The sequence below is a fragment of the Pseudophryne corroboree genome, chromosome 2 (genome assembly GCF_028390025.1).
Source record: "Pseudophryne corroboree isolate aPseCor3 chromosome 2, aPseCor3.hap2, whole genome shotgun sequence".
Lineage (NCBI taxonomy): Eukaryota > Metazoa > Chordata > Amphibia > Anura > Myobatrachidae > Pseudophryne > Pseudophryne corroboree.
Genome location: NC_086445.1, coordinates 1,055,217,812 through 1,055,243,563, shown reverse-complemented (window position 1 = coordinate 1,055,243,563; position 25,752 = coordinate 1,055,217,812). Strand labels below are relative to the sequence as shown.

At 47.8% G+C, this 25,752-nt stretch overlaps 1 protein-coding gene across 4 annotated transcripts in view; it reads right to left on the bottom strand.

Annotated features, from left to right (window-relative positions):
* CBS (cystathionine beta-synthase) overlaps positions 1-25,752 on the bottom strand; it is a 224,249-nt gene that overhangs the window by 99,268 nt on the left and 99,229 nt on the right. For all 4 annotated transcript variants that reach the window (XM_063956910.1, XM_063956913.1, XM_063956911.1 and 1 more), the window contains exons 6-7: positions 5,627-5,761; positions 4,487-4,556 (exon numbers count right to left, since the gene is read on the bottom strand). In XM_063956910.1, coding sequence (XP_063812980.1) covers positions 4,487-4,556; positions 5,627-5,761 — 205 coding nt within the window. The remainder of the gene's footprint in view (positions 1-4,486; positions 4,557-5,626; positions 5,762-25,752) is intronic.

The window sequence follows — 25,752 nt, the reverse complement described above, 5'->3', positions numbered from 1 at the left end:
GCAGCGTTACGTGGCTTGCTCACCAATTAGTAGCCCCAGTCATCGCTTTGTGTTACTACTTGAAGGAAAAACTGCAAATATTGTTTCCAAAGAAATGTGATCAATGTGCACGCTATACGTCACAGTATTAAATGCCACTACTGTCTTTGTAACATTAGTTCCTCTGGGCATCCACATCCTTGGGGTGCCTTGAGGAACGCATTTGGGAACCAGTATTTGTTTAGCCTCCCAGCATGTAACACACCCTGTCCTTGCCAGAGAGTGATCACCTGTTCCTCCATGCCAGCCTGTATAGTGTACACAGTGTGAGGACACACAGCTGCTACTCTCCCCGTCCACTGCGTCAGCCAAGTGTGCTAAATATAGACACCTCTGTATACTCTGTGGTTAATCATTGGCAGCTGCACCCGATCAGTGTCCTGCCAGCAGCACAGGAGCTCGCCCAACGACTTCTACAGTGTGCGCCCGAAACAGTGTATCCTAGTGTTACTGTGTGACCGCCAGACCGGAATCTGACCCCTCCCCCTAGTGTGATACTGTGTGACCGCCAGACCGGAATCTGACCCCTCCCCCTAGTGTGTTACTGTGTGACCGCCAGACCGGAATCTGACCCCTCCCCCTAGTGTGATACTGTGTGACCGCCAGACCGGACTCCGACCCCTCCCCCTAGTGTGATACTGTGTGACCGCCAGACCGGAATCAGACCCCTCCCCCTAGTGTGTTACTGTGTGACCCCCAGACCGGACTCAGACCTCTCCCCCTAGTGTGTTACTGTGTGACCGCCAGACCAGACTCCGGCCTCTCCCCCTAGTGCGTTACTGTGTGACCGCCAGACCGGACTCCGACCCCTCCCCCTAGTGTGATACTGTGTGACCGCCAGACCGGACTCCGACCCCTCCCCCTAGTGTGCTACTGTGTGACCCCCAGACCGGACTCCGACCCCTCCCCCTAGTGTGCTACTGTGTGACCGCCAGACCGGAATCAGACCCCTCCCCCTAGTGTGTGACCACAAGACCGGAATCAGACCCCTCCCCCTAGTGTGCTACTGTGTGACCGCCAGACCGGACTCCGACCCCTCCCCCTAGTGTGCTACTGTGTGACCGCCAGACCGGAATCAGACCCCTCCCCCTAGTGTGTTACTGTGTGACCGCCAGACCGGACTCCGACCCCTCCCCTTAGTGTGCTACTGTGTGACAGCCAGACCGGACTCCTCCCCCTCCCCCTAGTGTGCTACTGTGTGACCGCCAGACCGGAATCAGACCCCTCCCCCTAGTGTGTGACCACCAGACCGGACTCCGACCCCTCCCCCTAGTGTGTTACTGTGTGACCGCCAGACCGGACTCCGACCCCTCCCCCTAGTGTGCTACTGTGTGACCGCCAGACCGGACTCCGACCCCTCCCCCTAGTGTGCTACTGTGTGACCGCCAGACCGGAATCAGACCCCTCCCCCTAGTGTGTGACCACCAGACCGGACTCCGACCCCTCCCCCTAGTGTGTTACTGTGTGACCGCCAGACCGGACTCCGACCCCTCCCCCTAGTGTGCTACTGTGTGACCGCCAGACCGGACTCCGACCCCTCCCCCTAGTGCGTTACTGTGTGACCGCCAGACCGGAATCTGACCCCTCACCCTAGTGCGTTACTGTGTGACCCCCAGACCGGACTCCGACCTCTCCCCCTAGTGCGTTACTGTGTGACCGCCAGACCGGACTCCGACCCCTCCCCCTAGTGTGATACTGTGTGACCGCCAGACCTGAATCAGACCCCTCCCCCTAGTGTGTTACTGTGTGACCCCCAGACCGGAATCCGACCTCTCCGCCTAGTGCGTTACTGTGTGACCGCCAGACCGGACTCCGACCCCTCCCCCTAGTGTGATACTGTGTGACCGCCAGACCTGACTCCGACCCCTCCCCCTAGTGTGCTACTGTGTGACCGCCAAACCGGACTCAGACCCCTCCCCCTAGTGTGCTACTGTGTGACCGCCAGACCGGAATCAGACGCCTCCCCCTAGTGTGTGACCACCAGACCGGAATCAGACCCCTCCCCCTAGTGTGTGACCGCCAGACCGGAATCAGACCCCTCCCCCCCAGTGTGTGACCGCCAGACCGGAATCAGACCCCTCCACCTAGTGTGTGACCGCCAGACCGGAATCAGACCCCTCCCCCTAGTGTGTGACCGCCAGACCAGACTCCGACCCCTCCCGCTAGTGCGTTACTGTGTGACCACCAGACCGGAATCAGACCCCTCCCCTTAGTGTGTGCGACAGACTGGAATGAGACCCTCCCCTTAGTGTGTGACAGACAGACTGGAATGAGACCCCTCCCCTTAGTGTGTGACAGACAGACTGGAATGAGACCCCTCCTCTTAGTGTGTGACGGACAGACTGGAATGAGATCCCTCCCCTTAGTGTGTGACGGACAGACTGGATTGAGACCACTCCTCTTAGTGTGCGACGGACAGACTGGAATGAGACCCCTCCCCTTAGTGTGTGACGGACAGACTGGATTGAGACCCCTCCTCTTAGTGTGTGACGGACAGACTGGAATGAGACCCTCCTGTTAGTGTGTGACAGACAGACTGGAATGAGACCCCTACAATTACTGTGCGACAGACAGACCGGAATGAGACCCCTGCCCTTAGTGTGTGACAGACAGACCGGAATGAGACCCCTGCCCTTAGTGTGTGACAGACAGACCGGAATGAGACCCCTCCCCTTAGTGTGTGAGACAGACTGGAATGAGACCCCTCCCCTTAGTGTGTGACAGATAGACCGGAATGAGACCCCTCCCCTTAGTGTGTGACAGACAGACTGGAATGAGACCCCTCCCCTTAGTGTGTGACAGACAGACTGGAATGAGATCCCTCCCCTTAGTGTGTGACAGACAGACTGGAATGAGACCCCTCCCCTTAGTGTGTGACAGAGACTGGAATGAGACCCCTCCCCTTAGTGTGTGACAGACAGACTGGAATGAGACCCCTCCCCTTAGTGTGTGACAGACAGACTGGAATGAGACCCCTCCCCTTAGTGTGTGACGGACAGACTGGAATGAGATCCCTCCCCTTAGTGTGTGACGGACAGACTGGAATGAGATCCCTCCCCTTAGTGTGTGACAGACAGACTAGAATGAGACCCCTCCCCTTAGTGTGTGACGGACAGACTGGAATGAGACCCTTCCCCTTAGTGTGTGACGGACAGACTGGAATGAGACCCCTCCCCTTAGTGTGTGACGGACAGACTGGAATGAGACCCCTCCCCTTAGTGTGTGACGGACAGACTGGAATGAGACCCCTCCCCTTAGTGTGTAACAGACAGACTGGAATGAGACCCCTCCCCTTAGTGTGTGACAGACAGACTGGAATGAGACCCCTCCCCTTAGTGTGTGACGGACAGACTGGAATGAGACTCTCCCCTTAGTGTGTAACAGACAGACTGGAATGAGACCCCTCCCCTTAGTGTGTGACAGACAGACTAGAATGAGACCCCTCCCCTTAGTGTGTGACGGACAGGCTGGAATGAGACCCCTCCCCTTAGTGTGTGACGGACAGACTGGAATGAGACCCCTCCCCTTAGTGTGTGACGGACAGACTGGAATGAGACCCCTCCCCTTAGTGTGTAACAGACAGACTGGAATGAGACCCCTCCCCTTAGTGTGTGACGGACAGACTGGAATGAGACTCTCCCCTTAGTGTGTGACAGACAGACTGGAATGAGACCCCTCCCCTTAGTGTGTGACGGACAGACTGGAATGAGACCCCTCCCCTTAGTGTGTGACAGACAGACTGGAATGAGACCCCTCCCCTTAGTGTGTGACGGACAGACTGGAATGAGACTCTCCCCTTAGTGTGTGACGGACAGACTGGAATGAGACCCCTCCCCTTAGTGTGTGACGGACAGACTGGAATGAGACCCCTCCCCTTAGTGTGTAACAGACAGACTGGAATGAGACCCCTCCCCTTAGTGTGTGACAGACAGACTGGAATGAGACCCCTCCCCTTAGTGTGTGACGGACAGACTGGAATGAGACTCTCCCCTTAGTGTGTAACAGACAGACTGGAATGAGACCCCTCCCCTTAGTGTGTGACGGACAGACTGGAATGAGACCCCTCCCCTTAGTGTGTGACGGACAGACTGGAATGAGACCCCTCCTCTTAGTGTGTGACGGACAGACTGGAATGAGACCCCTCCTCTTAGTGTGTGACGGACAGACTGGAATGAGATCCCTCCCCTTAGTGTGTGACGGACAGACTGGAATGAGATCCCTCCCCTTAGTGTGTAACAGACAGACTGGAATGAGACCCCTCCCCTTAGTGTGTGACGGACAGACTGGAATGAGACCCCTCCCCTTAGTGTGTGACGGACAGACCGGAATGAGACCCCTCCCCTTAGTGTGTGATGGACAGACTGGAATGAGACCCCTCCCCTTAGTGTGTGACAGACAGACTGGAATGAGACTCTCCCCTTAGTGTGTGACAGATTGGATTACGCACCATCACACTGCTGCAGGATCTCCTCTGCGGTTCCGTCGTAGTGAGCGAGCGGATTACTGGCGTTCCGGTACTAGGACAGAGAAATCCACATTACAAACTGCGGACAACGCTGCAATGGCCTCTCTGTGCCTCACATCACCTCACCTCCCATATCCGCCATCAGCCTGGAGATATGTTCCACTGCTCCTTCTCACAGGCCTCTGACCTCACATTCTGTGCCTCACTGCACCTCCATTCTGTGTATCCCACAGCCACCTCTTCATACCGCAGGCTCATTCTGTGTGCCTCATTCTATATACCAGGGGTTCCACTCTGTGCCTCACTGCACCTCCATTCTGTGTATCCCACAGCCACCACTTCATACCGCAGGCTCATTTTGTGTGCCTCATTCTATATACCAGGGGTTCCACTCTGTGCCTCACTGCACCTCCTGTGCCTCCATTCTGTGTATCCTACAGCCACCACTTCATACCGCAGGCTCATTCTATATACCAGGGGTTCCACTCTGTGTCTCACTGCACCTCCATTCTGTGTATCCCACAGCCACCACTTCATACCGCAGGCTCATTTTGTGTATCCTACAGCCACCACTTCATACCGCAGGCTCATTCTGTGTGCCTCATTCTATATACCACGGGTTCCACTCTGTGCCTCACTGCACCTCCTGTGCCTCCATTCTGTGTATCCCACAGCCACCACTTCATACCGCAGGCTCATTCTGTGTGCCTCATTCGATATACCACGGGTTCCACTCTGTGCCTCACTGCACCTCCTGTGCCTCCATTCTGTGTATCCCACAGCCACCACTTCATACCGCAGGCTCATTCTGTGTGCCTCATTCTATATACCAGCGGTTCCACTCTGTGCCTCACTGCACCTCCTGTGCCTCCATTCTGTGTATCCCACAGCCACCACTTCATACTGCAGCCTCATTCTGTGTGCCTCATTCTATATACCAGCGGTTCCACTCTGTGCCTCCTGCCGCCATCCCTCATCCTGTGCCACATAAAGCCACCATAGTGTTTTCTATTACCCCTACTCAGAGGCCTCCCACTACAGCTCCCATCCCACAATGACTCTCACAGGGGCCACTGTGCCTCAAACCTCTTCCCTCAGACAATTTCCCTGTGATCCCAGTACCTGATCCAGGATGTGAGAGTCGGGAATCTCATTCTTCAGCCGCCACGCAACGCCCACGTGGGACTCAGGCGAATCAAATCGGGCGTTAGTTGGAGTGCGGACGATCTCTGCTCCCAGAGCGCGGAGGACGTCCACCTACAGTGACAGGAAACAGGAGCGGTCACTCTCCATGCAAAGGTTATACAGCCATTATTACCAGTTATTTATATAGCGCACACATATTCCACAGCGCTGTACAGAGAATATCTGCCCATTCACATCAGTCCCTGCCCCAGTGAGCTTACACTCTATATTCCCTATCACATGTACACACATTACAGAGAGTGTATCAGTCACATCAGCCTCTGCCCCAGTGAGCTTACACTCTATATTCCCTATCACATGTACACACACATTACAGAGAGAGTATCAGTCACATCAGCCTCTGCCCCAGTGAGCTTACACTCTATATTCCCTACCACATGTACACACACATTACAGAGAGAGTATCAGTCACATCAGCCTCTGCCCCAGTGAGCTTACACTCTATATTCCCTATCACATGTACACACACATTACAGAGAGAGTATCAGTCACATCAGCCCCTGCCCCAGTGAGCTTACACTCTATATTCCCTATCACATGTACACACATTACAGAGAGAGTATCAGTCACATCAGCCTCTGCCCCAGTGAGCTTACACTCTATATTCCCTATCACATGTACACACACATTACAGAGAGAGTATCAGTCACATCAGCCTCTGCCCCAGTGAGCTTACACTCTATATTCCCTATCACATGTACACACATTACAGAGAGAGTATCAGTCACATCAGCCTCTGCCCCAGTGAGCTTACACTCTATATTCCCTATCACATGTACACACATTACAGAGAGAGTATCAGTCACATCAGCCTCTGCCCCAGTGAGCTTACACTCTATATTCCCTATCACATGTACACACACATTACAGAGAGTGTATCAGTCACATCAGCCTCTGCCCCAGTGAGCTTACACTCTATATTCCCTATCACATGTACACACACATTACAGAGAGAGTATCAGTCACATCAGCCTCTGCCCCAGTGAGCTTACACTCTATATTCCCTATCACATGTACACACACATTACAGAGAGTGTATCAATCACATCTGCCTCTGCCCCAGTGAGCTTACACTCTATATTCCCTATCACATGTACACACACATTACAGAGAGTGTATCAGTCACATCAGCCTCTGCCCCAGTGAGCTTACACTCTATATTCCCTATCACATGTACACACACATTACAGAGAGTGTATCAGTCACATCAGCCTCTGCCCCAGTGATCTTACACTCTATATTCCCTATCACATGTACACACATTACAGAGAGTGTATCAGTCACATCAGCCTCTGCCCCAGTGAGCTTACACTCTATATTCCCTATCACATGTACACACACATTACAGAGAGTATCAGTCACATCAGCCCCTGCCCCAGTGATCTTACACTCTATATTCCCTATCACATGTACACACACATTACAGAGAGAGTATCAGTCACATCAGCCTCTGCCCCAGTGAGCTTACACTCTATATTCCCTATCACATGTACACACATTACAGAGAGAGTATCAGTCACATCAGCCCCTGCCCCAGTGAGCTTACACTCTATATTCCCTATCACATGTACACACACATTACAGAGAGAGTATCAGTCACATCAGCCCCTGCCCCAGTGAGCTTACACTCTATATTCCCTATCACATGTACACACACATTACAGAGAGTATCAGTCACATCAGCCTCTGCCCCAGTGAGCTTACACTCTATATTCCCTATCACATGTACACACACATTACAGAGAGTGTATCAGTCACATCAGTCCCTGCCCCAGTGAGCTTACACTCTATATTCCCTATCACATGTACACACACATTACAGAGAGTATCAGTCACATCAGCCCCTGCCCCAGTGAGCTTACACTCTATATTCCCTATCACATGTACACACATTACAGAGAGAGTATCAGTCACAACAGCCTCTGCCCCAGTGAGCTTACACTCTATATTCCCTATCACATGTACACACACACATTACAGAGAGAGTATCAGTCACATCAGCCCCTGCCCCAATGAGCTTACACTCTATATTCCCTATCACATGTACACACACATTACAGAGAGTGTATCAGTCACATCAGCCTCTGCCCCAGTGATCTTACACTCTATATTCCCTATCACATGTACACACATTACAGAGAGTATCAGTCACATCAGCCCCTGCCCCAGTGAGCTTACACTCTATATTCCCTATCACATGTACACACACACATTACAGAGAGAGTATCAGTCACATCAGCCCCTGCCCCAATGAGCTTACACTCTATATTCCCTATCACATGTACACACACATTACAGAGTGTATCAGTCACATCAGCCCCTGCCCCAGTGAGCTTACACTCTATATTCCATATCACATGTACACACACATTACAGAGAGTGTATCAGTCACATCAGCCCCTGCCCCAGTGAGCTTACACTCTATATTCCCTATCACATGTACACACACATTACAGAGAGAGTATCAGTCACATCAGCCTCTGCCCCAGTGAGCTTACACTCTATATTCCCTATCACATGTATACACACATTACAGAGAGGGCATCAGTCACATCAGCCTCTGCCCCAGTGATCTTACACTCTATATTCCTTATCACATGTACACACATTACAGAGAGAGTATCAGTCACATCAGCCTCTGCCCCAGTGAGCTTACATTCTATATTCCCTATCACATGTACACACACATTACAGAGAGTATCAGTCACATCAGCCTCTGCCCCAGTGAGCTTACACTCTATATTCCCTATCACATGTACACACACATTACAGAGAGAGTATCAGTCACATCAGCCTCTGCCCCAGTGAGCTTACAATCTATATTCCCTATCACATGTACACACACATTACAGAGAGAGTATCAGTCACATCAGCCCCTGCCCCAGTGATCTTACACTCTATATTCCCTATCACATGTACACACACATTACAGAGAGAGTATCAGTCACATCAGTCCCTGCCCCAGTGATCTTACACTCTATATTCCCTATCACATGTACACACACATTACAGAGAGAGTATCAGTCACATCAGCCTCTGCCCCAGTGAGCTTACAATCTATATTCCCTATCACATGTACACACACATTACAGAGTGTATCAGTCACATCAGCCCCTGTCCCAGTGAGCTTACACTCTATATTCCCTATCACATGTACACACACATTACAGAGAGTATCAGTCACATCAGCCTCTGCCCCAGTGAGCTTACACTCTATATTCCCTATCACATGTACACACACATTACAGAGAGAGTATCAGTCACATCAGCCCCTGCCCCAGTGATCTTACACTCTATATTCCCTATCACATGTACACACATTACAGAGAGTGTATCAGTCACATCAGCCTCTGCCCCAGTGAGCTTACACTCTATATTCCCCATCACATGTATACACACATTACAGAGTGTATCAGTCACATCAGCCCCTGCCCCAGTGAGCTTACACTCTATATTCCCTATCACATGTACACACACATTACAGAGAGAGTATCAGTCACATCAGCCTCTGCCCCAGTGAGCTTACACTCTATATTCCCTATCACATGTACACACACATTACAGAGAGTATCAGTCACATCAGCCCCTGCCCCAGTGAGCTTACACTCTATATTCCCTATCACATGTACACACACATTACAGAGAGTGTATCAGTCACATCAGCCCCTGCCCCAGTGAGCTTACACTCTATATTCCCTATCACATGTACACACACACATTACAGAGAGAGTATCAGTCACATCAGCCTCTGCCCCAGTGATCTTACACTCTATATTCCCTATCACATGTACACACACATTACAGAGAGTGTATCAGTCACATCAGCCTCTGCCCCAGTGAGCTTACACTCTATATTCCCTATCACATGTACACACACATTACAGAGAGAGTATCAGTCACATCAGCCTCTGCCCCAGTGAGCTTACACTCTATATTCCCTATCACATGTACACACATTACAGAGAGTATCAGTCACATCAGCCTCTGCCCCAGTGAGCTTACACTCTATATTCCCTATCACATGTACACACACATTACAGAGAGAGTATCAGTCACATCAGCCCCTGCCCCAGTGAGCTTACACTCTATATTCCCTATCACATGTACACACACATTACAGAGAGAGTATCAGTCACATCAGCCCCTGCCCCAGTGAGCTTACACTCTATATTTCCTATCACATGTACACACACATTACAGAGAGTGTATCAGTCACATCAGCCCCTGCCCCAGTGAGCTTACACTCTATATTCCCTATCACATGTACACACACATTACAGAGAGTGTATCAGTCACATCAGCCCCTGCCCCAGTGAGCTTACACTCTATATTTCCTATCACATGTACACACACATTACAGAGAGTGTATCAGTCACATCAGCCCCTGCCCCAGTGAGCTTACACTCTATATTCCCTATCACATGTACACACACATTACAGAGAGTGTATCAGTCACATCAGCCCCTGCCCCAGTGAGCTTACACTCTATATTTCCTATCACATGTACACACACATTACAGAGAGTGTATCAGTCACATCAGCCCCTGCCCCAGTGAGCTTACACTCTATATTTCCTATCACATGTACACACACATTACAGAGAGTGTATCAGTCACATCAGCCCCTGCCCCAGTGAGCTTACACTCTATATTCCCTATCACATGTACACACACATTACAGAGAGTGTATCAGTCACATCAGCCCCTGCCCCAGTGAGCTTACACTCTATATTTCCTATCACATGTACACACACACATTACAGAGAGTGTATCAGTCACATCAGCCCCTGCCCCAGTGAGCTTACAATCTATATTCCCTATCACATGTACACACACATTACAGAGAGTGTATCAGTCACATCAGCCCCTGCCCCAGTGAGCTTACACTCTATATTCCCTATCACATGTACACACACATTACAGAGAGTATCAGTCACATCAGCCCCTGCCCCAGTGAGCTTACACTCTATATTCCCTATCACATGTACACACACATTACAGAGAGAGTATCCGTCACATCAGCCCCTGCCCCAGTGAGCTTACAATCTATATTCCCTATCACATGTACACACACATTACAGAGAGTGTATCAGTCACATCAGCCCCTGCCCCAGTGAGCTTACACTCTATATTTCCTATCACATGTACACACACACATTACAGAGAGTGTATCAGTCACATCAGCCCCTGCCCCAGTGAGCTTACAATCTATATTCCCTATCACATGTACACACACATTACAGAGAGTGTATCAGTCACATCAGCCCCTGCCCCAGTGAGCTTACACTCTATATTCCCTATCACATGTACACACACATTACAGAGAGTATCAGTCACATCAGCCCCTGCCCCAGTGAGCTTACACTCTATATTCCCTATCACATGTACACACACACATTACAGAGAGAGTATCCGTCACATCAGCCCCTGCCCCAGTGAGCTTACAATCTATATTCCCTATCACATGTACACACACATTACAGAGAGTGTATCAGTCACATCAGCCCCTGCCCCAGTGAGCTTACAATCTATATTCCCTATCACATGTACACACACACATTACAGAGAGTGTATCAGTCACATCAGTCCCTGCCCCAGTGAGCTTACACTCTATATTCCCTATCACATGTACACACACATTACAGAGAGTGTATCAGTCACATCAGCCTCTGCCCCAGTGAGCTTACACTCTATATTCCCTATCACATGTACACACACACTACAGAGAGTGTATCAGTCACATCAGTCCCTGCCCCAGTGAGCTTACACTCTATATTCCCTATCACATGTACACACACACTACAGAGAGAGTATCAGTCACATCAGCCTCTGCCCCAGTGAGCTTACACTCTATATTCCCTATCACATGTACACACATTACAGAGAGTATCATTCACATCAGCCTCTGCCCCAGTGAGCTTACACTCTATATTCCCTATCACATGTACACACACATTACAGAGAGAGTATCAGTCACATCAGCCCCGGCCCCAGTGAGCTTACACTCTATATTCCATATCACATGTACACACACATTACAGAGAGAGTATCAGTCACATCAGCCTCTGCCCCAGTGAGCTTACACTCTATATTCCCTATCACATGTACACACACATTACAGAGAGAGTATCAGTCACATCAGCCTCTGCCCCAGTGAGCTTACACTCTATATTCCCTATCACATGTACACACACATTACAGAGAGTGTATCAGTCACATCAGCCCCTGCCCCAGTGAGCTTACACTCTATATTCCCTATCACATGTACACACACATTACAGAGAGTGTATCAGTCACATCAGCCTCTGCCCCAGTGATCTTACACTCTATATTCCCTATCACATGTACACACACATTACAGAGAGTGTATCAGTCACATCAGCCCCTGCCCCAGTGAGCTTACACTCTATATTCCCTATCACATGTACACACACATTACAGAGAGTGTATCAGTCACATCAGCCCCTGCCCCAGTGATCTTACACTCTATATTCCCTATCACATGTACACACACATTACAGAGAGTGTATCAGTCACATTAGCCCCTGCCCCAGTGAGCTTACACTCTATATTCCCTATCACATGTACACACACATTACAGAGAGAGTATCAGTCACATCAGCCCCTGCCCCAGTGAGCTTACACTCTATATTCCCTATCACATGTACACACACATTACAGAGAGTGTATCAGTCACATCAGCCCCTGCCCCAGTGAGCTTACACTCTATATTCCCTATCACATGTACACACACACATTACAGAGAGTGTATCAGTCACATCAGCCCCTGCCCCAGTGAGCATACAATCTATATTCCCTATCACATGTACACACACATTACAGAGAGTGTATCAGTCACATCAGCCCCTGCCCCAGTGAGCTTACACTCTATATTCCCTATCACATGTACACACACATTACAGAGAGTATCAGTCACATCAGCCCCTGTCCCAGTGAGCTTACACTCTATATTCCCTATCACATGTACACACACATTACAGAGAGTGTATCAGTCACATCAGCCTCTGCCCCAGTGATCTTACACTCTATATTCCCTATCACATGTACACACACATTACAGAGAGTATATCAGTCACATCAGCCCCTGCCCCAGTGAGCTTACACTCTATATTCCCTATCACATGTACACACACATTACAGAGAGAGTATCAGTCACATCAGCCCCTGCCCCAGTGATCTTACACTCTATATTCCCTATCACATGTACACACACATTACAGAGAGTGTATCAGTCACATCAGCCCCTGCCCCAGTGAGCTTACACTCTATATTCCCTATCACATGTACACACACATTACAGAGAGAGTATCAGTCACATCAGCCCCTGCCCCAGTGAGCTTACACTCTATATTCCCTATCACATGTACACACACATTACAGAGAGTGTATCAGTCACATCAGCCTCTGCCCCAGTGATCTTACACTCTATATTCCCTATCACATGTACACACACATTACAGAGAGTATCAGTCACATCAGCCCCTGCCCCAGTGAGCTTACACTCTATATTCCCTATCACATGTACACACACATTACAGAGAGAGTATCAGTCACATCAGCCCCTGCCCCAGTGAGCTTACACTCTATATTCCCTATCACATGTACACACACACATTACAGAGAGTATCAGTCACATCAGCCCCTGCCCCAGTGAGCTTACACTCTATATTCCCTATCACATGTACACACACATTACAGAGAGTGTATCAGTCACATCAGCCTCTGCCCCAGTGATCTTACACTCTATATTCCCTATCACATGTACACACACACATTACAGAGAGTGTATCAGTCACATCAGCCCCTGCCCCAGTGAGCTTACACTCTATATTCCCTATCACATGTACACACACATTACAGAGAGAGTATCAGTCACATCAGTCCCTGCCCCAGTGAGCTTACACTCTATATTCCCTATCACATGTACACACACATTACAGAGAGAGTATCAGTCACATCAGTCCCTGCCCCAGTGATCTTACACTCTATATTCCCTATCACATGTACACACATTACAGAGAGTGTATCAGTCACATCAGCCTCTGCCCCAGTGAGCTTACACTCTATATTCCCGATCACATGTACACACACATTACAGAGAGAGTATCAGTCACATCAGCCCCTGCCCCAGTGAGCTTACACTCTATATTCCCTATCACATGTACACACACATTACAGAGAGAGTATCAGTCACATCAGCCTCTGCCCCAGTGATCTTACACTCTATATTCCCTATCACATGTACACACATTACAGAGAGTGTATCAGTCACATCAGCCTCTGCCCCAGTGAGCTTACACTCTATATTCCCGATCACATGTACACACACATTACAGAGAGAGTATCAGTCACATCAGCCCCTGCCCCAGTGAGCTTACACTCTATATTCCCTATCACATGTACACACACATTACAGAGAGAGTATCAGTCACATCAGTCCCTGCCCCAGTGAGCTTACACTCTATATTCCCTATCACATGTACACACACATTACAGAGAGTGTATCAGTCACATCAGCCTCTGCCCCAGTGAGCTTACACTCTATATTCCCTATCACATGTACACACACATTACAGAGAGAGTATCAGTCACATCAGCCCCCGCCCCAGTGAGCTTACACTCTATATTCCCTATCACATGTACACACACATTACAGAGAGTGTATCAGTCACATCAGCCTCTGCCCCAGTGAGCTTACACTCTATATTCCCTATCACATGTACACACACATTACAGAGAGAGTATCCGTCACATCAGCCCCCGCCCCAGTGAGCTTACACTCTATATTCCCTATCACATGTACACACATTACAGAGAGTATCAGTCACATCAGCCTCTGCCCCAGTGAGCTTACACTCTATATTCCCTATCACATGTACACACACATTACAGAGAGTGTATCAGTCACATCAGCCCCTGCCCCAGTGAGCTTACACTCTATATTCCCTATCACATGTACACACACATTACAGAGAGTGTATCAGTCACATCAGCCCCTGCCCCAGTGAGCTTACACTCTATATTCCCTATCACATGTACACACATTACAGAGAGTGTATCAGTCACATCAGCCTCTGCCCCAGTGATCTTACACTCTATATTCCCTATCACATGTACACACACATTACAGAGAGTGTATCAGTCACATCAGCCCCTGCCCCAGTGAGCTTACACTCTATATTCCCTATCACATGTACACACACATTACAGAGAGTGTATCAGTCACATCAGCCTCTGCCCCAGTGATCTTACACTCTATATTCCCTATCACATGTACACACATTACAGAGAGTGTATCAGTCACATCAGCCTCTGCCCCAGTGATCTTACACTCTATATTCCCTATCACATGTACACACACATTACAGAGAGAGTATCAGTCACATCAGCCTCTGCCCCGGTGAGCTTACACTCTATATTCCCTATCACATGTACACACATTACAGAGAGTATCAGTCACATCAGCCTCTGCCCCAGTGAGCTTACACTCTATATTCCCTATCACATGTACACACACATTACAGAGAGAGTATCAGTCACATCAGCCCCTGCCCCAGTGAGCTTACACTCTATATTCCCTATCACATGTACACACACATTACAGAGAGAGTATCAGTCACATCAGCCCCTGCCCCAGTGAGCTTACACTCTATATTCCCTATCACATGTACACACACATTACAGAGAGTATCAGTCACATCAGCCTCTGCCCCAGTGAGCTTACACTCTATATTCCCTATCACATGTACACACACATTACAGAGAGTGTATCAGTCACATCAGCCCCTGCCCCAGTGAGCTTACACTCTATATTCCCTATCACATGTACACACACATTACAGAGAGTGTATCAGTCACATCAGCCCCTGCCCCAGTGATCTTACACTCTATATTCCCTATCACATGTACACACACATTACATAGAGTATCAGTCACATCAGCCTCTGCCCCAGTGATCTTACACTCTATATTCCCTATCACATGTACACACACATTACATAGAGTATCAGTCACATCAGCCTCTGCCCCAGTGAGCTTACACTCTATATTCCCTATCACATGTACACACACATTACAGAGAGAGTATCAGTCACATCAGCCTCTGCCCCAGTGAGCTTACACTCTATATTCCCTATCACATGTACACACACATTACAGAGAGTGTATCAGTCACATCAGCCTCTGCCCCAGTGAGCTTACACTCTATATTCCCTATCACATGTACACACACATTACAGAGAGAGTATCAGTCACATCAGTCCCTGCCCCAGTGATCTTACACTCTATATCCCCTATCACATGTACACACACATTACAGAGAGTGTATCAGTCACATCAGCCCCTGCCCCAGTGATCTTACACTCTATATTCCCTATCACATGTACACACACATTACAGAGAGAGTATCAGTCACATCAGCCCCTGCCCCAGTGAGCTTACACTCTATATTCCCTATCACATGTACACACACATTACAGAGAGAGTATCAGTCACATCAGCCCCTGCCCCAGTGAGCTTACACTCTATATTCCCTATCACATGTACACACACATTACAGAGAGAGTATCAGTCACATCAGCCCCTGCCCCAGTGAGCTTACACTCTATATTCCCTATCACATGTACACACACATTACAGAGAGAGTATCAGTCACATCAGCCCCTGCCCCAGTGAGCTTACACTCTATATTCCCTATCACATGTACACACACATTACAGAGAGAGTATCAGTCACATCAGCCCCTGCCCCAGTGATCTTACACTCTATATTCCCTATCACATGTACACACACATTACAGAGAGTATCAGTCACATCAGCCTCTGCCCCAGTGAGCTTACACTCTATATTCCCTATCACATGTACACACACATTACAGAGAGTGTATCAGTCACATCAGCCCCTGCCCCAGTGAGCTTACACTCTATATTCCCTATCACATGTACACACACATTACAGAGAGTGTATCAGTCACATCAGCCTCTGCCCCAGTGATCTTACACTCTATATTCCCTATCACATGTACACACACATTACATAGAGTATCAGTCACATTAGCCTCTGCCCCAGTGAGCTTACACTCTATATTCCCTATCACATGTACACACACATTACAGAGAGAGTATCAGTCACATCAGCCTCTGCCCCAGTGAGCTTACACTCTATATTCCCTATCAATGTACACACATTACAGAGAGTGTATCAGTCACATCAGCCCCTGCCCCAGTGAGCTTACACTCTATATTCCCTATCACATGTACACACACATTACAGAGAGAGTATCAGTCACATCAGCCTCTGCCCCAGTGAGCTTACACTCTATATTCCCTATCACATGTACACACACATTACAGAGAGTGTATCAGTCACATCAGCCCCTGCCCCAGTGAGCTTACACTCTATATTCCCTATAACATGTACACACACATTACAGAGAGAGTATCAGTCACATCAGCCCCTGCCCCAGTGAGCTTACACTCTATATTCCCTATCACATGTACACACACATTACAGAGAGAGTATCAGTCACATCAGCCCCTGCCCCAGTGAGCTTACACTCTATATTCCCTATCACATGTACACACATTACAGAGAGTGTATCAGTCACATCAGCCTCTGCCCCAGTGATCTTACACTCTATATTCCCTATCACATGTACACACACATTACAGAGAGTGTATCAGTCACATCAGCCCCTGCCCCAGTGAGCTTACACTCTATATTCCCTATCACATGTACACACACATTACAGAGAGTGTATCAGTCACATCAGCCTCTGCCCCAGTGATCTTACACTCTATATTCCCTATCACATGTACACACACATTACAGAGAGTGTATCAGTCACATCAGCCCCTGCCCCAGTGAGCTTACACTCTATATTCCCTATCACATGTACACACACATTACAGAGAGTGTATCAGTCACATCAGCCCCTGCCCCAGTGATCTTACACTCTATATTCCCTATCACATGTACACACACATTACAGAGAGTGTATCAGTCACATCAGCCTCTGCCCCAGTGAGCTTACACTTTATATTCCCTATCACATGTACACACACACACATTACAGAGAGTGTATCAGTCACATCAGCCCCTGCCCCAGTGAGCTTACACTCTATATTTCCTATCACATGTACACACACATTACAGAGAGAGTATCAGTCACATCAGCCCCTGCCCCAGTGAGCTTACACTCTATATTCCCTATCACATGTACACACACACACACACACACACACACACACACACACACACACACACACACACACACACACACATTACAGAGAGTGTATCAGTCACATCAGCCCCTGCCCCAGTGAGCTTACACTCTATATTCCCTATCACATGTACACACACATTACAGAGAGTGTATCAGTCACATCAGCCCCTGCCCCAGTGAGCTTACACTCTATATTCCCTATCACATGTACACACACATTACAGAGAGTATCAGTCACATCAGCCCCTGTCCCAGTGAGCTTACACTCTATATTCCCTATCACATGTACACACACATTACAGAGAGTGTATCAGTCACATCAGCCCCTGCCCCAGTGATCTTACACTCTATATTCCCTATCACATGTACACACACATTACAGAGAGTGTATCAGTCACATCAGCCCCTGCCCCAGTGAGCTTACAATCTATATTCCCTATCACATGTACACACACATTACAGAGAGTGTATCAGTCACATCAGCCCCTGCCCCAGTGAGCTTACAATCTATATTCCCTATCACATGTACACACACATTACAGAGAGTGTATCAGTCACATCAGCCCCTGCCCCAGTGAGCTTACACTCTATATTCCCTATCACATGTACACACACATTACAGAGAGTGTATCAGTCACATCAGCCCCTGCCCCAGTGAGCTTACAATCTATATTCCCTATCACATGTACACACACATTACAGAGAGTGTATCAGTCACATCAGCCCCTGCCCCAGTGAGCTTACAATCTATATTCCCTATCACATGTACACACATTACAGATAGAGTATCAGTCACATCAGCCCCTGCCCCAGTGAGCTTACACTCTATATTCCCTATCACATGTACACACACACACACATTACAGAGAGTGTATCAGTCACATCAGCCCCTGCCCCAGTGAGCTTACACTCTATATTCCCTATCACATGTACACACACATTACAGAGAGAGTATCAGTCACATCAGCCCCTGCCCCAGTGATCTTACACTCTATATTCCCTATCACATGTACACACACATTACAGAGAGAGTATCAGTCACATCAGCCCCTGCCCCAGTGATCTTACACTCTATATTCCCTATCACATGTACACACACATTACAGAGAGAGTATCAGTCACATCAGCCCCTGCCCCAGTGAGCTTACACTCTATATTCCCTATCACATGTACACACACATTACAGAGAGTGTATCAGTCACATCAGCCCCTGCCCCAGTGATCTTACACTCTATATTCCCTATCACATGTACACACACATTACAGAGAGAGTATCAGTCACATCAGCCTCTGCCCCAGTGAGCTTACACTCTATATTCCCTATCACATGTACACACACACATTACAGAGAGAGTATCAGTCACATCAGCCCCTGCCCCAGTGGAGCTTACACTCTATATTCCCTATCACATGTACACACACATTACAGAGAGTATCAGTCACATCAGCCTCTGCCCCAGTGGAGCTTACACTCTATATTCCCTATCACATGTACACACACACATTACAGAGAGAGTATCAGTCACATCAGCCTCTGCCCCAGTGATCTTACACTCTATATTCCCTATCACATGTACACACACATTACAGAGAGTGTATCAGTCACATCAGCCCCTGCCCCAGTGAGCTTACACTCTATATTCCCTATCACATGTGTACACACACACACATTACAGAGAGTGTATCAGTCACATCAGTCCCTGCCCCAGTGAGCTTACACTCTATATTCCCTATCACATGTACACACACATTACAGAGAGAGTATCAGTCACATCAGCCCCTGCCCCAGTGAGCTTACACTCTATATTCCCTATCACATGTACACACACATTACAGAGAGTGTATCAGTCACATCAGCCCCTGCCCCAGTGAGCTTACACTCTATATTCCCTATCACATGTACACACACATTACAGAGAGAGTATCAGTCACATCAGCCCCTGCCCCAGTGAGCTTACACTCTATATTCCCTATCACATGTACACACACACACACACACACACACACACACACACACACACACACACACACACACACACACACACACACACACACATTACAGAGAGTGTATCAGTCACATCAGTCCCTGCCCCAGTGAGCTTACACTCTATATTCCCTATCACATGTACACACACATTACAGAGAGAGTATCAGTCACATCAGCCCCTGCCCCAGTGAGCTTACACTCTATATTCCCTATCACATGTACACACACATTACAGAGAGTGTATCAGTCACATCAGCCCCTGCCCCAGTGAGCTTACACTCTATATTCCCTATCACATGTACACACACATTACAGAGAGTGTATCAGTCACATCAGCCCCTGCCCCAGTGAGCTTACACTCTATATTCCCTATCACATGTACACACACACACTACAGAGAGTGTATCAGTCACATCAGCCTCTGCCCCAGTGATCTTACAATCTATATTCCCTATCACATGTACACACACATTACAGAGAGTGTATCAGTCACATCAGCCCCTGCCCCAGTGAGCTTACACTCTATATTCCCTATCACATGTACACACACATTACAGAGAGTGTATCAGTCACATCAGCCCCTGCCCCAGTGAGCTTACACTCTATATTCCCTATCACATGTACACACACACACACTACAGAGAGTGTATCAGTCACATCAGCCTCTGCCCCAGTGATCTTACACTCTATATTCCCTATCACATGTACACACACATTACAGAGTGTATCAGTCACATCAGCCCCTGCCCCAGTGAGCTTACACTCTATATTCCCTATCACATGTACACACATTACAGAGAGAGTATCAGTCACATCAGCCTCTGCCCCAGTGATCTTACACTCTATATTCCCTATCACATGTACACACATTACAGAGAGAGTATCAGTCACATCAGCCCCTGCCCCAGTGAGCTTACACTCTATATTCCTTATCACATGTACACACACATTACAGAGAGAGTATCAGTCACATCAGCCCCTGCCCCAGTGATCTTACACTCTATATTCCTTATCACATGTACACACACATTACAGAGAGAGTATCAGTCACATCAGCCTCTGCCCCAGTGATCTTACACTCTATATTCCCTATCACATGTACACACATTACAGAGAGAGTATCAGTCACATCAGCCCCTGCCCCAGTGAGCTTACACTCTATATTCCTTATCACATGTACACACATTACAGAGAGAGTATCAGTCACATCAGCCCCTGCCCCAGTGAGCTTACACTCTATATTCCTTATCACATGTACACACACATTACAGAGAGTGTATCAGTCACATCAGCCCCTGTCCCAGTGAGCTTACACTCTATATTCCCTATCACATGTACACACACATTACAGAGAGTATATCAGTCACATCAGTCCCTGCCCCAGTGAGCTTACACTCTATATTCCCTATCACATGTACACACACATTACAGAGAGAGTATCAGTCACATCAGCCCCTGCCCCAGTGAGCTTACACTCTATATTCCCTATCACATGTACACACACATTACAGAGAGAGTATCAGTCACATCAGCCCCTGCCCCAGTGAGCTTACACTCTATATTCCCTATCACATGTACACACACATTACAGAGAGTGTATCAGTCACATCAGTCCCTGCCCCAGTGAGCTTACACTCTATATTCCCTATCACATGTACACACACATTACAGAGAGAGTATCAGTCACATCAGCCCCTGCCCCAGTGAGCTTACACTCTATATTCCCTATCACATGTACACACACATTACAGAGAGTGTATCAGTCACATCAGCCCCTGCCCCAGTGAGCTTACACTCTATATTCCCTATCACATGTACACACACATTACAGAGAGTGTATCAGTCACATCAGCCCCTGCCCCAGTGAGCTTACACTCTATATTCCCTATCACATGTACACACACACACTACAGAGAGTGTATCAGTCACATCAGCCTCTGCCCCAGTGATCTTACAATCTATATTCCCTATCACATGTACACACACATTACAGAGAGTGTATCAGTCACATCAGCCCCTGCCCCAGTGAGCTTACACTCTATATTCCCTATCACATGTACACACACATTACAGAGAGTGTATCAGTCACATCAGCCCCTGCCCCAGTGAGCTTACACTCTATATTCCCTATCACATGTACACACACACACACTACAGAGAGTGTATCAGTCACATCAGCCTCTGCCCCAGTGATCTTACACTCTATATTCCCTATCACATGTACACACACATTACAGAGTGTATCAGTCACATCAGCCCCTGCCCCAGTGAGCTTACACTCTATATTCCCTATCACATGTACACACATTACAGAGAGAGTATCAGTCACATCAGCCTCTGCCCCAGTGATCTTACACTCTATATTCCCTATCACATGTACACACATTACAGAGAGAGTATCAGTCACATCAGCCCCTGCCCCAGTGAGCTTACACTCTATATTCCTTATCACATGTACACACACATTACAGAGAGAGTATCAGTCACATCAGCCCCTGCCCCAGTGATCTTACACTCTATATTCCTTATCACATGTACACACACATTACAGAGAGAGTATCAGTCACATCAGCCCCTGCCCCAGTGAGCTTACACTCTATATTCCTTATCACATGTACACACACATTACAGAGAGTGTATCAGTCACATCAGCCCCTGTCCCAGTGAGCTTACACTCTATATTCCCTATCACATGTACACACACATTACAGAGAGAGTATCAGTCACATCAGTCCCTGCCCCAGTGAGCTTACACTCTATATTCCCTATCACATGTACACACATTACAGAGAGTATCAGTCACATCAGCCTCTGCCCCAGTGAGCTTACACTCTATATTCCCTATCACATGTACACACACATTACAGAGAGAGTATCAGTCACATCAGCCCCTGCCCCAGTGATCTTACACTCTATATTCCCTATCACATGTACACACACATTACAGAGAGAGTATCAGTCACATCAGCCTCTGCCCCAGTGAGCTTACACTCTATATTCCCTACCACATGTACACACACATTACAGAGAGAGTATCAGTCACATCAGCCCCTGCCCCAGTGAGCTTACACTCTATATTCCCTATCACATGTACACACACACACACACACACACACACACACACACACACACACACACATTACAGAGAGTGTATCAGTCACATCAGCCCCTGCCCCAGTGAGCTTACACTCTATATTCCCTATCACATGTACACACACATTACAGAGAGTGTATCAGTCACATCAGCCCCTGCCCCAGTGAGCTTACACTCTATATTCCCTATCACATGTACACACACACATTACAGAGAGTGTATCAGTCACATCAGCCCCTGCCCCAGTGAGCTTACAATCTATATTCCCTATCACATGTACACACACATTACAGAGAGTGTATCAGTCACATCAGCCCCTGCCCCAGTGAGCTTACACTCTATATTCCCTATCACATGTACACACACATTACAGAGAGTATCAGTCACATCAGCCCCTGTCCCAGTGAGCTTACACTCTATATTCCCTATCACATGTACACACACATTACAGAGAGTGTATCAGTCACATCAGCCCCTGCCCCAGTGATCTTACACTCTATATTCCCTATCACATGTACACACACATTACAGAGAGTGTATCAGTCACATCAGCCCCTGCCCCAGTGAGCTTACAATCTATATTCCCTATCACATGTACACACACATTACAGAGAGTGTATCAGTCACATCAGCCCCTGCCCCAGTGAGCTTACACTCTATATTCCCTATCACATGTACACACACACACACACACACACACACACACACACACACACACACACACACACACACACACATTACAGAGAGTGTATCAGTCACATCAGCCCCTGCCCCAGTGAGCTTACACTCTATATTCCCTATCACATGTACACACACATTACAGAGAGAGTATCAGTCACATCAGCCTCTGCCCCAGTGAGCTTACACTCTATATTCCCTATCACATGTACACACACATTACAGAGAGAGTATCAGTCACATCAGCCTCTGCCCCAGTGAGCTTACACTCTATATTCCCTATCACATGTACACACACATTACAGAGAGTGTATCAGTCACATCAGCCTCTGCCCCAGTGATCTTACACTCTATATTCCCTATCACATGTACACACACATTACAGAGAGTGTATCAGTCACATCAGCCCCTGCCCCAGTGGAGCTTACACTCTATATTCCCTATCACATGTACACACACATTACAGAGAGAGTATCAGTCACATCAGCCTCTGCCCCAGTGGAGCTTACACTCTATATTCCCTATCACATGTACACACACATTACAGAGAGTATCAGTCACATTAGCCCCTGCCCCAGTGAGCTTACACTCTATATTCCCTATCACATGTACACACACATTACAGAGAGTGTATCAGTCACATCAGCCCCTGCCCCAGTGAGCTTACACTCTATATTCCCTATCACATGTACACACACATTACAGAGTGTATCAGTCACATCAGCCCCTGCCCCAGTGAGCTTACACTCTATATTCCTTATCACATGTACACACACATTACAGAGTATCAGTCACATCAGCCTCTGCCCCAGTGATCTTACACTCTATATTCCCTATCACATGTACACACACATTACAGAGAGAGTATCAGTCACATCAGCCTCTGCCCCAGTGAGCTTACACTCTATATCCCCTATCACATGTACACACACATTACAGAGTGTATCAGTCACATCAGCCCCTGCCCCAGTGATCTTACACTCTATATTCCCTATCACATGTACACACACACACACACACACACACACACACACACACACACACACACACACACACACACACATTACAGAGAGTGTATCAGTCACATCAGTCCCTGCCCCAGTGAGCTTACACTCTATATTCCCTATCACATGTACACACACATTACAGAGAGAGTATCAGTCACATCAGCCCCTGCCCCAGTGAGCTTACACTCTATATTCCCTATCACATGTACACACACATTACAGAGAGAGTATCAGTCACATCAGCCTCTGCCCCAGTGAGCTTACACTCTATATTCCCTATCACATGTACACACACATTACAGAGAGTGTATCAGTCACATCAGCCCCTGCCCCAGTGAGCTTACACTCTATATTCCCTATCACATGTACACACACACACACACACACACACACACACACACACACATTACAGAGAGTGTATCAGTCACATCAGTCCCTGCCCCAGTGAGCTTACACTCTATATTCCCTATCACATGTACACACACATTACAAAGAGAGTATCAGTCACATCAGCCCCTGCCCCAGTGAGCTTACACTCTATATTCCCTATCACATGTACACACACATTACAGAGAGTGTATCAGTCACATCAGCCCCTGCCCCAGTGAGCTTACACTCTATATTCCCTATCACATGTACACACACACACTACAGAGAGTGTATCAGTCACATCAGCCTCTGCCCCAGTGATCTTACAATCTATATTCCCTATCACATGTACACACACATTACAGAGAGAGTATCAGTCACATCAGCCTCTGCCCCAGTGAGCTTACACTCTATATTCCCTATCACATGTACACACACATTACAGAGAGAGTATCAGTCACATCAGCCCCTGCCCCAGTGATCTTACACTCTATATTCCCTATCACATGTACACACATTACAGAGAGAGTATCAGTCACATCAGCCCCTGCCCCAGTGAGCTTACACTCTATATTCCTTATCACATGTACACACACATTACAGAGAGAGTATCAGTCACATCAGCCCCTGCCCCAGTGAGCTTACACTCTATATTCCCTATCAC